A 12,348-nucleotide genomic window follows, 5' to 3' on the forward strand; every position below is an offset into this window, starting at 1 on the left:
AGTCAGTAAGGTACATTGGCAGATATTTTCCTACTACAACTGATTTGAATTTTTAGTTACTTGCATAAAAAACTTGTAAAAATCATGGAATCTCATCAGGTTTTGAGCCTCAGGAGTCATTTAGTTCAATTCCTACCTGAAGAGGAATCCTCTTTGTGACTCCAGCTTCTGTTGGAAGACCTCCAGTTAGGGGGAACCCACTACATTTCCACAGTAGAAATGTATATTCTTTGAAGGCTTTTTTAGTTTGTTTTTTTAGTTTTGTTTTTGTACCCTCAGCTCTCAAGATGTCTCACATAGCAGTCACTTAATGTTTGTTGAAATGAAACCATCCATTCTATTTTTTTACATAGCTGTTAGGAATAGTCTCCGTATTTGAAGCCCAAGTTTGTTTCTCTGCAAAATATATCCATCACTCCTATGCCTACCCTCTGGGTTTAAGCAGAACAAGTATAATATATTTTCCCTGATGAAATTTAGAATATTTGAAGACAACTATCACATCTTCTGTTTTTGGAGGTTATTTACCTAATAGTAGATACTAATATCTTGATTATGCCTACAAATTGTCTACATTTGCCAGATAGAGACCTCCATGTTTTCTGAACTTTTAAAGGGCCTGTTCAACTGTTAGGAAAGGAAGAATACTGTGATCAAATTTTTTACCTTTGGCCCCCAGGGGAAGTTTTGATCATGTCATACTGAATTGCTAGAATAAAATACAAACTCCTTTGCTGTTTGGTGTTTATAGCTCTTCATAATCTCGGTATGGCCTATCTTTTTGAGGCTTATCATATGTTGTGCCCTTTACAGACAACATAGCCAGACTGGCCTAACTTGTTGTACATAACATTTCATCTCCCATCTTTGAGCCTTTTCATATGTTATCTCCCTAAAACATACTCCCCTCCTCACTTGTTTTTTAGAATTCCTGTTTTCCAACCACGTTTAGTTCAAGTGTCATCTTTTACACAAGGTCTTTCCTGATGCCTCCAATTGTTCAGAACCTCTCCCCTGTCCCACATTACTTTGAATATTTTTTGTACTTATTTATCCATGTAATCATCATTTCCCCCAGTAGAACATAAGGGCAGGCATTGTTTTTGTTTTGTATCCCCAGAGCCTGGTATGTTTTAAGCACTTAATAAATACTTGCTGAATGAATGCTTAATCAAATGAGAGTAGCTGATTTCAACTCTACAGTATCCCATGAAAAGTATCCAAGTCCTAATGCAATGACTATCATCCTCTTATTGGGGGAATAACACACAACAATGATTATCTATAGGGAAGTCATTGCTTTATTGGTTTGTTTCCGTTCAGCCACAAGGAGAATGAGTTCCAAAACAAAAGACCCTTACATTTCCTATAACATAAAATAATATATCATATCAATACATAGTCATACTTAATACTTAACTATAATCCACATGACATCATCACTATCAGCATATTTATAAGCAAGCTCCATTTTGCATTCACTTTTCCCCACTGGCTTTTTTTGATGACTTGTTGCTATGTATTTGTCACATAAATTGTTAACTGGTCCACACTAATTCCAATCATCCAAAGCATTAAATATATTAATATTCTTGGGACAAGTGTGAAATGATTATAGTTTGTGACAGTTACAGGCAGACCAGACAGCCAATTATAGGTACCTTCTTTTCTTTCTTCTTTCTTATATCTCATCTTTATATCTGATGTTCTTCTACCTAGTGGTATAATTGAAGCATAACAGGAGAATACAGTAAATGAAGTATGTTACTTAGGCATTATCACTAACAAAATGTGTATTATTATAATACATATAATGGATCCCTCAAAAGGGAAAATTAGTTTATCAGTTCCTGTCAAAGTAATTTAAATAAATAAACCAGTTGCTTTATTTTCAAATAGAACACTTATTTCCATTAAACATGTAGGTATAATTTCTGTGCTACTATATTTGCCCAATACATATTGATGAGCTGCTGAAAAATATAAAATCTTTAAAACTTATAAACTATAATGAAGATGTTTTTCACTTCAATATTGAAGAATGTATACAAAAGATTTTGGCAAGTTCTTTAAATCAGGTTTCTACATTTTTGTGGTTTCATCAGACTCAGACTGAGATCTGATCCAAACTCTATGTTTGGAAATAGTGGTTAAACTTACCCAAGGCTAATACCCCAAATCCCAAGATTTATTTGTATTAGCAAGTCAATTTTTAATGTACGTTGAGAAAATATCTATTAACCACAATTACATAGTTGTGTTAGCTTTCTGATATTGAGCTGTCTGGTATACTGTTAAGTAATGGGTTGGACTAAGTAGTCTCTTAGGTACTGAGACTTCTGAAATTTTATGACAAAATTATCTAGTTCCCTTTGCCTCAATTTTAAGTGATACTTAAAATAAGATGCAATAGCCCAATCACTCACACTTATTCATTATAAATATATGCTTGCCAATATAATTAGATACATGAGTCAGCTAATAAAAAGGATCTTCTTAGACAATGCTGTTATACTGAAAAAGTTTTACTCTACAACTTTCCACTTTCCTAGATGATGATGATGCTATGACCACTTAGCATAACATCAGTTTGTTACAATATACTTTGATATTGTGTAATAATCTGATTTGGTAGTTTATTTTACAAACACATTTTTTAAAGTTAGAGGCTTCCTACTAACACAGGGAAGTATTTTGTTCTTGTCAATGAGCTGGCTCTAAACTCCATACTATTTACATTCTTAGTAGCTTCAATCATAGTATGTCTGTTTTCTAACCTGGAAGTCTTATCCATTTCTTGATCTCAATAATCTCCCATCCTAGATAATGGCAACCATAGGCCTATACCTTGCTGGCTACTCTTCCTATAAGCCTGAATCTTCATATTAAAGTGTGATAACAAGAGACTGCATGGTGTTGTAGATGAGTGATGGCTATCTAGTAGATTTGAGTTCAAGTCCTATCTCTCATATATACAAGCTATGTGACCATAGTTTTCATTGTGGATGTACAGTGGAAAATGTTCTCTACAACAATGAAATCATAGATCCAGGCCAAAACCAACAGGCCTAATAGAAGAGCTGAAAAAGATGTCTTCAAACTTGTTGCTAGAATTTTTATGTTGCATTTTTAAAAATAAAAAGTGCTCATCTTTTCAATGAATTACATTATAAAACTCTTATTTTCACTCTAAATAGGGGGAAATTTTCTAAGGAGGACATTTTTAGAGAAGGGGGCAAACAGTCATCTAGTTGACATCGCAATGGAAATAGAATAAATTAATAGATTATCCTCAACAAGTAGGACTTGAGAGTGACTGCTTGAAGTAGAGCTAGAATTCTCAAATGTCTGATAGGAGTGGTACCATACTATCTTATAAGAAAGAAATGGCAATTAGTGTTTCATGTTCTCCACAGTGGCTTTTCTGATGTTCAAAAGGGAATTTATGCCCACTAAAACTGCACTGATTTCATCAAAATGATTTTTTTCTATTTAGTCTTCTCTTTTGATTAAAAGATTTTCATTACTTTCAAATACTCATGATACTGTTAGGATTTTTTCTTTATTGTGCCTTCTCTTATGTCTAAAAAGATTGGAACTTTGGCTGAACGCTTTCCCACATTCGTGACATATATAAGGTTTCTCCCCAGTATGGATTCTCCGATGTTGAATAAGAATTGAACTTCTGCTGAAAGCTTTTGCACACTCATCACATTCATAGGGTTTCTCTCCACTATGGATTCTCTGATGAAGAATAAGGGCTGAGCTTTGACTAAAATTTTTGCCACATTCATCACATTTATACTGTTTTTTGCGAGAGGGATTTCCCTGCCTTCTTTTGAATCTGCCATCACTTTCACAGGCTTCTCTAAATTTTAAAACCTGGGGTACATTCATATTGATGGGGCCAGGAATACTACCATGTGACTCTATATCAGAAGAAATCTGCTTTGGAGTCAGTTCTACCTTTTCCACTCTGGTGTCATCACCTGAAACGACAAAAAGAAAATGCAATATCATCTGTTCTCTGTGCTGCAAGGGGGACAAGAAGATCTAAATGAAATACAAATGTTCTAGGAATTAATGGCTTGTAAATACCTGCAAAGTGGCACCATAGTATGAAAGACAGAGAGAGGGAGGCAGCAGACTTCGGGGAGGGAAAGATAACAGAGACAATGAAATGAACATGGGAATAGGTAGAATAGTAAGTGGGTAGCAAAAGAGATGGCAAGATAGAGTGCCAATGCCTGGGATCAGGAAGACTCCTCTTCCTGTGCTCAAATCTGTCCTGTCTCTACAACAATGATAGTTCCACAACATAGATCCTGGCCAAAATCAACAGACCTAATAGAAAAGCTGAAAAAGATGTCTTCAAACTTGTTGCTAGAATCTGTCCAGACACTTAAGAGCTGTGCAATCCCATCCAAGTCACTTAACCCTGTTTGCATCAGTTTCCTTATCTATAAAATGGGCTGGAGAAGGAAATGTATAATCTAGTATTTTTGCCAAGAAAACCCCAAATGGAGTTGGGCATGACTGAAAAATGACCAACAATTAAAAAAAAAAAGGATGACAAAGGATGAGTGAGAGAGGTCAGAGATTTAAAAACCACTGAACCATTGAAATTAAATTGGAGTTGGTTTTATGAAAAAAAAAAAACCAATATAATAGATAAATTGGTCAATTTGATTAGAAAAAGAAAGAAAATCAAATTACCAGTATCAAAAAGGAAAAGGGTTAATTACCACCAATGAAGATGAAATTAAAGCAATTACTGGGAGCTGTTTTGCTCAACTATATGCCAATAAATCTAATGATCTAAGTGAAAAGGATAAATATTTACCAAAATATAAATTTCTCAGATTCATAGAAGGGGAAATAGAATGCTTAAATGCCCCTATATTAGAAAAAGAAATTGAACAAGCCAAAAATGAGTTACCTAAGAAAAAATCCCCAAGTCCAGATGGCCTCACAAGTGAATTTTACCAAACATTTAAAGAACAATTAATTCCAATACTATAGAAACTATTTGGAAAAATTGGCAAAGAAGGAGTCCTTCCAAATTTTTTTTATTACACAAATATGGTGTTGATACCTAAACCAGGAAGAATTAAAACAGAGAAAGAAAAATATGGGCCAATTTCCCTAATGAATACTGATGCAAAAATTTTAATAAAATACTAACAAGGAGATGATAGCAATATATCACAAAGATCATATAATATGACTAGGTGGAATTTATACTAGGAATGCTGGGCTGGTTCAATAGTAGGAAAACTATCAGTACAGTTGACCATATCAATAACAATGTTAACAGAAATCATGTGATTATCAATAGATTATCTCAGTTTTGACAAAATATAACACCCATTCCTATTTAAAACACTGGAGAGCACAGATATAAATGGAACTCTCCTTAAAATGATTAGTAGCATTTATCTAAAACCATCAGCAAGCATTATTTCTGTAATGTGGATAGATTTGAAGCCTTTCCAATAAGTTCAGGGATTTGGAACAAGGATGCCCATCATTAACACTATTCAATGTTGTACTTTAAAAGCTAGCTATAGCAAAAGGAAAAGAATAAGAAATTGAAGGAATTAGAATACACAATGAGGAAACAAAACTATCACTCTGCAGATAATTTGATGTTATCCTTAGAGAATCCCAGAGACTAACTGAAATAATTCACAACTTCAGCAAAATTATAGGATATAAAGTAAACCCACATAAATCACCAGCATTTCTCTGAAGTACCAACAAAGTCAAGCAGCAAGAGATAGAAAGAGATATTTTTCCATTTAAAAACAGCACCAGATAATGTAAAATAGTTGGGAGTCTACCTGACAAGACAAACTTAAGAACCATATGAACACAATTACAAAACAATGTTCACACAAATAAAGTCAGATCTAAACAAGTGGAAAAATATCAATTGCTCATGGCCTTGCCAATGTAGTAAAAATGACAATTCTACCTAAATTAATTTGCTTATTCAGTTCCATGCCAATCAAACTACCAACAGATTACATATGACAAAAAATAATAAAATTCAGCTTGAAGAACAAAAGGTCAAAAATATCAAGAGAATTAAAGGGGGAAAAAAAGTGTGAAGGAAAGTGGTCTAGGAGTACCAGATCTCAAATTGTATTTCAAAGCAGTAATCATCAAAACAATCTGGTACTGGCTAAGAAATAGTGTTTGACCAGTGAAACAGATTAGGTACACTATACACAGTAGTAAATGACCATAGCATTCTAGAGTTGGCTAAATCCAAGCTTTTGGGACGATAATTCACTACTTGAAAAAAACTTGTAGGAAAACTGGAAAGAAGTCCTGCAGAAACTAGGTACAGAACACCTCACACTGTATATCAAGACAAGCTCAAAATGGGCACATGATTTAGACACAAAGGGTAACACCATAAGCAAGTTAGGGCAGGATGGAAAATTTTACCTGTCAGATCTATGTATAAGAAAAGAATTTATGACCAAAAAGAGTAAGACAGTATTACTGGATGTAAAATGTGTAATTTTGATTACATAAAATTAAAGTTTTTATACAAACAAAATAAATACAACCAAGATTAGAAGGAAAGCAGAAAACTGAGGGGTGTGGGGAAATTTACACAAAGTTTTTTTGATAAATGGCTTATTTCTCAAATATATAGATAACTGAATCAAATTTATAAGAATACAATTCGTTCCCCAAATGAAAAATGGTCAAAGGATATGAATAGGCAGTTTTCAAAAGAAGAAATCAAAGTTATCTAAAGCTCTAAATCACTATGGCTTAGAGAATTAAAATTAAAACAACTTTGAAGTACTACTACCCCACACCTGTCTGACTGGCTTATATGACAGAAAAGGAAAATGACAAATGCTGGAGGTGATGTGGGAAAATTGAAACACTAATATACTATTGGTAGAGTTGTAGAGCAATTTGGAACTATACCCAAAGTGCTGTAAAATCATGCATACCTCCTTTGACCCAGCAATACCATTACCAGCTCTATATTCCAAAGAGATTTTTTTAAAAAAGTAAAAAAAATCTGTATATACAAAAATATTAATAGTAGCTCTTTTTATAGAGGTAAAGAATCAACTGGAGAATGGCTGAACAAGTTGTAATATATGATTGTGATGGAATAGTATTGTGATATAAGAAATGACAAGCAGGATGGTTTCAGAAAAACCTAGAAAGACTTACAGGATTTGATACAAAGTGAAGTGACCAGAAGTAGGAGAACACTGTACACAGTAACAGCAATATTATATAATATTATAACATCAATTAGTAACAGCAATATTATATAAGCAACTGTGAATGACTTCACTATTCTCAGCCATACAATGATCCAAGATAGTTCCAAAGTATTTATGATGAAAAATGCTATCCACCTCCAGAGAAAGAATTGACGCAAGTCTGAGTGCAGATAGAAGCATGCTTTTTAAAAAATTTTCTTGGCATTTTTTCTTTGATGGAATTATGTTTTGCATGAGAGCACTTGTATAATCTATATCACATTGCTTGCCTTCTCAAGGATGGTGTATGGGAGAGTGGGAAGGAGAGGATTTGGAATTCAACATTTAAAAAAACTGAATATTAAATATTAAAAATTGTTTTTATGTGTAATTTGGAAAAATATAAAAGTGTAATGCGAATGTAAATTTTAAAGATCTTCCCTGCCCCTGGGCTGGGGTGTGCCTGGAGCCTGGGGTGGGAGGCTTGTTTTCAAGTGGATGCTTTTTGATTGGCCAGTGGGTCCAGGGGGTTGTTGAATTCTCTGAGCCAGGAGAGGGCTGTATAGGCCCTGATGCGGGGCTTTGTTTTGGGGGCTCACTTTGAGAGGTGTTCTGTGGTTTGATCTGGATTCTGGGAGGCGGTTGCCCGGAAGCCCCCTCCCCCCCCGGCTTTGAAGGGCCCGGGTGTGGAAACCCGGATGTTGGCTGGGTATGGATGTGGTGGCTGGACAGTTTGGGGTCTGTCTACTGGATCTGTTTGTCTTGGTGGTTCTGCCTGTGTGCTTTGGGGTTCGGGGTGCTGACCTTTTCCCCTGAACAAGGTGGACGATGTGTGTCTGGCTGATTGGAGTGGGCTTGTTGACCCATTTTGAGTAGCTTTCCTTTGACAGGACAAATCCAGGAACCTGTGTGAGCGGCCACCCTGGGGACGCTGGGGTGTTTGCCGCTACAAAAAGTTAAAAAATTTTTTTGAGTTTCACTCATATTGACCATTAAGTGATAGGCTTCTTATCCAAAGTGGTGATTCTTGAACTTTACTTTGTATTCCCCAAGAATTATCTATCTCAAATTAACTCAAGAGGTATTTAAAAATTTACAAAATCCATAAAACACAATTAATTTAAACCTGTTCTAATAAGGCTTAAATACAAAAGTTTTGAGAGTAATTATGGTTTTCTAAGACAAAAGTGAGAGAGATAATGGCCAGCTTAGAATTTATAACAGATAAGTAGTGAAAAACCTAGCTTGGATTTTAGGAGAGTTCAGATTGGATTGACAGGATCCCACAGCCTGAGAAACAAAGAAGTTAGGTCAAAAGGAACCGGAGGCACTCAGAATAGAGATTCCAGTGAAGTCACAATTGATGCAGACATGGAAGAAAAAGAGAGGTGTCTCTATAGCTAAACAGGCAAGTCAGTGACAAACTGATTTAAAAATAACAGCTCATACTGTGTATTACATTTTAAGGCTTCACAATATACACAATACTTCTCATATACATATGTACAAAAACATGGATATAAGAAGAGGTAAATAAGGACAAGTAACAAAAAGTGGCAATTCTGTCTTATGAAGAGTGTCAGGAAGGCTGAAGCCCAGTCTGAAGTGAGGCAATAAATACCAAATAGTAGAGAAAGGGTTTTGCATGTATGTGTTTTGCTATTCTGGAGTAAAAGGAAGAATAAGAAAGGTATAGGGCCTGTTGGTATAAATAGGAAAACAATAGTTGTAGAAAGAATGTCATACTATTCTACTTCTGAGGGCCAATATGGTGCAATACAAAAAGTATTGGATTTTATTTTATTTTTTTTGCTTTTTCAGGGGGGAAGGCAGGGCTTGGGGTTAAGTGACTGGTCCAAGGTCACATGGCTAGTAAGCGTTAAGTGTTTGAGGCCAAATTTGAACTCAGGTCCTCCGGACTCTAGGGCTGGTGCTGTATTTACTGCACCACCTAGACGCCCCAGAGTATTGGATTTTAAAATCAGCATCTGGGTTTGAATCCCAATTTTGCATGACCCATGGTCAATGACAACCTTTATGAGCTTCATGGAACCACAAAAGTTCAAGGATAGAAGGAACCTCAGAGTTCTAGTCTAACATAATATCTAAATTAAAATTCTCTTTAAGACCTACCTAATAGTCATCTCCTGTCTTTTGTGACTAAACTTTTTATACTTCTGCTTCCTTTCCTCTCTTCCCCTCTTCTAAAATCTCTACAGTCTGGTTTCTGACACCATAATTTAATTAAAACTACTCTCTTCAAAGTTACTAACAATCTTTTAATTGTCAAATTTAATGGTCTTTTCTCAATCTTTATCCTTCTTGTTCTCTGTACAGTCTTTGACACTGTCAATCACTTCTTTTTTTCTCTCTAGATTTTTCTAATAATGCTCTCTCTTGGTTCTTTTCCTACAAGGAGACTTCAGTTTCTTTTGCTGTATCTTCATCCAGGTCACATTTACTAATTGTGGGTCCAGGAGTCCAATCAGAAGCAAAGCCAGGACAGGAATGGACAAAGTCCAATCCTCTCTCCAAAAAGGAAGTACCAGCATTCCCCAAAGTTTTATCCTGGGTCCTTTTCTCTTCTCCCTCTATATGATTTCCTCTGGTGACCTCATCAGCTCCCATGGATTCAATTATCATCATGCAGATGATTCTCAAATCTATTTATCCAGCCCTAACTTCTCTCCTGGCCTCTAGACTCACATCTCTAACTGGCTCTTGGACATCTTAAATTGGATGTCTTTAGACAACCAAAACCCATTATGTCTAAAACTGAACTCATTTGCTTTTCCTCCAAGCCTTCCCCTCTTCCTATTACTACTGAGGGTGCCATCATCATCATCCAGTCATCCAGGCTCACTATCTAGGTGTCAGACTCAATTCTTCACCCTCTCTCTCTCCCTATCATCCGTCAAATCTGTTGACAAGTCCTATCAATTTTACCTTTGCAACATCTCTTACACATACTCCCTTCTCTCCTCTAACACTGACACTATTCTGTCACAGGCACTCATCATCTCATGCCTAGACTACTGAAGTAACCTTCTAGTTGGTCTCCTTGATTCAAGGCTTTTTCCCTCTAGTTCATTTTCTACTCAGTTATCAAACTGATTTTCCTAAAGCACAGATCTAATTGTGTCCTCCCTTACTCAACAAACTCCAGTGGTTTCTTATTATCATAAGCCCTTCATAACAGGTTCTCTTCCTTTCCCTTCCTTTTCTTCTACCTTACTCCCTTCCAGGAACTCTACAGTCCAGTGATACTGGCCTCCTTTTCTTTTCTTCCATACAACACTGTATCTTTTGTCTCTTCATTTTGACCTCATGGCTTCTTTCAAGTCTCAGTTAAAAATTCCACATTCTGAAAGCCTTTCCCCATTTATCTTAAATGCTAGTTACTTCCCACTGAGATTATCTCCAGTTCACTACATATATATCTCCTTTATACATAGGTTTTTGCATATTGTCTCCCTGATTAGAGTATGAACTCCTTGAGAGAGGATTGTTTTTGCCTTTATTTGTATCCCCTGCATTGAGGAAAATGTCTGACACATAGCAGGCACTTAAAAAATACTTGCTGACTTTACATGTTATGGTTTATTTAAAGAATTCTTACAGTCTAGTAACAGAGATTAAGCTCAGTGATGAAGCAGCTGATGCTTAATCTGCAGTACACATCATTACCACTTAGATATGTGTCATCTTCTGTAAAATAAGGAGGTTGGACAAGCAGACCTCTAGCTAATTTCCTTCTTGCTCTAAATGTATTATGGTATTTTTTGCTTGTGTTTATCTACCAAGAAGAACAAAATTTTTCAGCTTAGAGGGATAGAACAAAAATGGTTAACAGAGAACTGAAACTCAATGTAAACAAGGAGGTTTAAAAAAAAAGCACCTATCTTTACTCAATGACTTCAAGTAAAAAGGTCCACATGAATGATATCCCAGGGTAGTGAAAGAACTTGTATATATAAATAAAGAGGCAGTGAGGTACAGTGGAAATAGCACTACACTTAGAATCATCAGGTGGGTTCAAGTCCTGGCTCTGTCAGTTATTAGACGCGTGATCCTGCAAAAAAATCCTGTAATCTCTGAGTCCTCTTTCCCCATCTTTAAAATAGCTAATATTACTTTCCCTAAAAAGTTATCATGAGTAAAGCACCATGTAAACTTGAAATATGAGTTTTTCTTTATTACTGCTAAGCTGCTAAATATGTTCTCTGAGGAACTAAACATGAGGTGCTGTAAAACCAGAGAAAGACAAATGTCAGGAATTATCAAACTGTACTCTCCTATTTCTATAAAAGTGAAAGAAGCCCCTTGTAACGGAAACTGTAGGATGAAAGGGATCAATGTCCACAGTTATTTTTACCTATAAGCCCTAGCTTCTCTGGGTCTTTCCCATGCCCTGAGATACAGTCACTGTCACCCACTGTCACCACTAGTGGTTCAGCCCCCTTATTCAAGCCTGAAACAAATGCAGAAACAAAATTCTTTTCTTTAGTTCACAAGAAATAGGGTAGAACAAAGGAAAGAACCGGAGTTGTATACACCAAACAAATTTGAGTCTAGTCATCAGGATAAGAAATTTGTATTCTGTAAATTTGTTTCTACATCTCTTGGTCTTTCTCTTCGTCACTTAAAAGTTCTTTTTTAAAAACTCCAAACTAACTTTCTTTACTTCAGTACTCCATCACCAATTGCTTGTTTCACATCTCCATTGGGATGTACCATCCAATCCAGTTTAATTCAATGAACAAGAATTTATGAAGAGCCTATGTGTGCAAAGAACTATGATAGGGGACGAGGATACAAAGACAAAACTGAAAAAATGGTCCTTGACCTCCAGAAGTGTACATTCTACTAAGTTCTCCCTCTCAAATTCAACATGCTCAAGTCCAAAATGGGACCCATTATCTTTCCTCTAAGCTTACTCACATTCAAATTTTCCTGTTTCTGTCCTTCAGTCCTAGTTTCTCAGGTTCAAAACTACAAAGTCCACCCTTGAATATTCTCTGTAATGCCACATTTAACTGGTTGCCAAGTCTTATAAATTTTACTTTCACAGTATCTCTGGCACCTATCCCAATTCTCCCCACTC

The 12,348-nt window shown here is 35.8% G+C and overlaps 1 protein-coding gene across 1 annotated transcript in view; it reads right to left on the reverse strand.

Moving 5' to 3' along the window:
- Nucleotides 1-12,348, reverse strand: part of LOC138152650 (zinc finger protein 396-like) — a 50,246-nt gene that overhangs the window by 10,536 nt on the left and 27,362 nt on the right. The window contains 1 exon segment of the mRNA XM_069076680.1: nt 3,547-3,989. Within this exon segment, the coding sequence (XP_068932781.1) occupies nt 3,547-3,989 (443 nt within the window).

The sequence above is a fragment of the Petaurus breviceps genome, unplaced genomic scaffold (genome assembly GCF_028583685.1).
Source record: "Petaurus breviceps papuanus isolate PSGF00001 unplaced genomic scaffold, PetGlider_PUasm1.0 90925, whole genome shotgun sequence".
Lineage (NCBI taxonomy): Eukaryota > Metazoa > Chordata > Mammalia > Diprotodontia > Petauridae > Petaurus > Petaurus breviceps.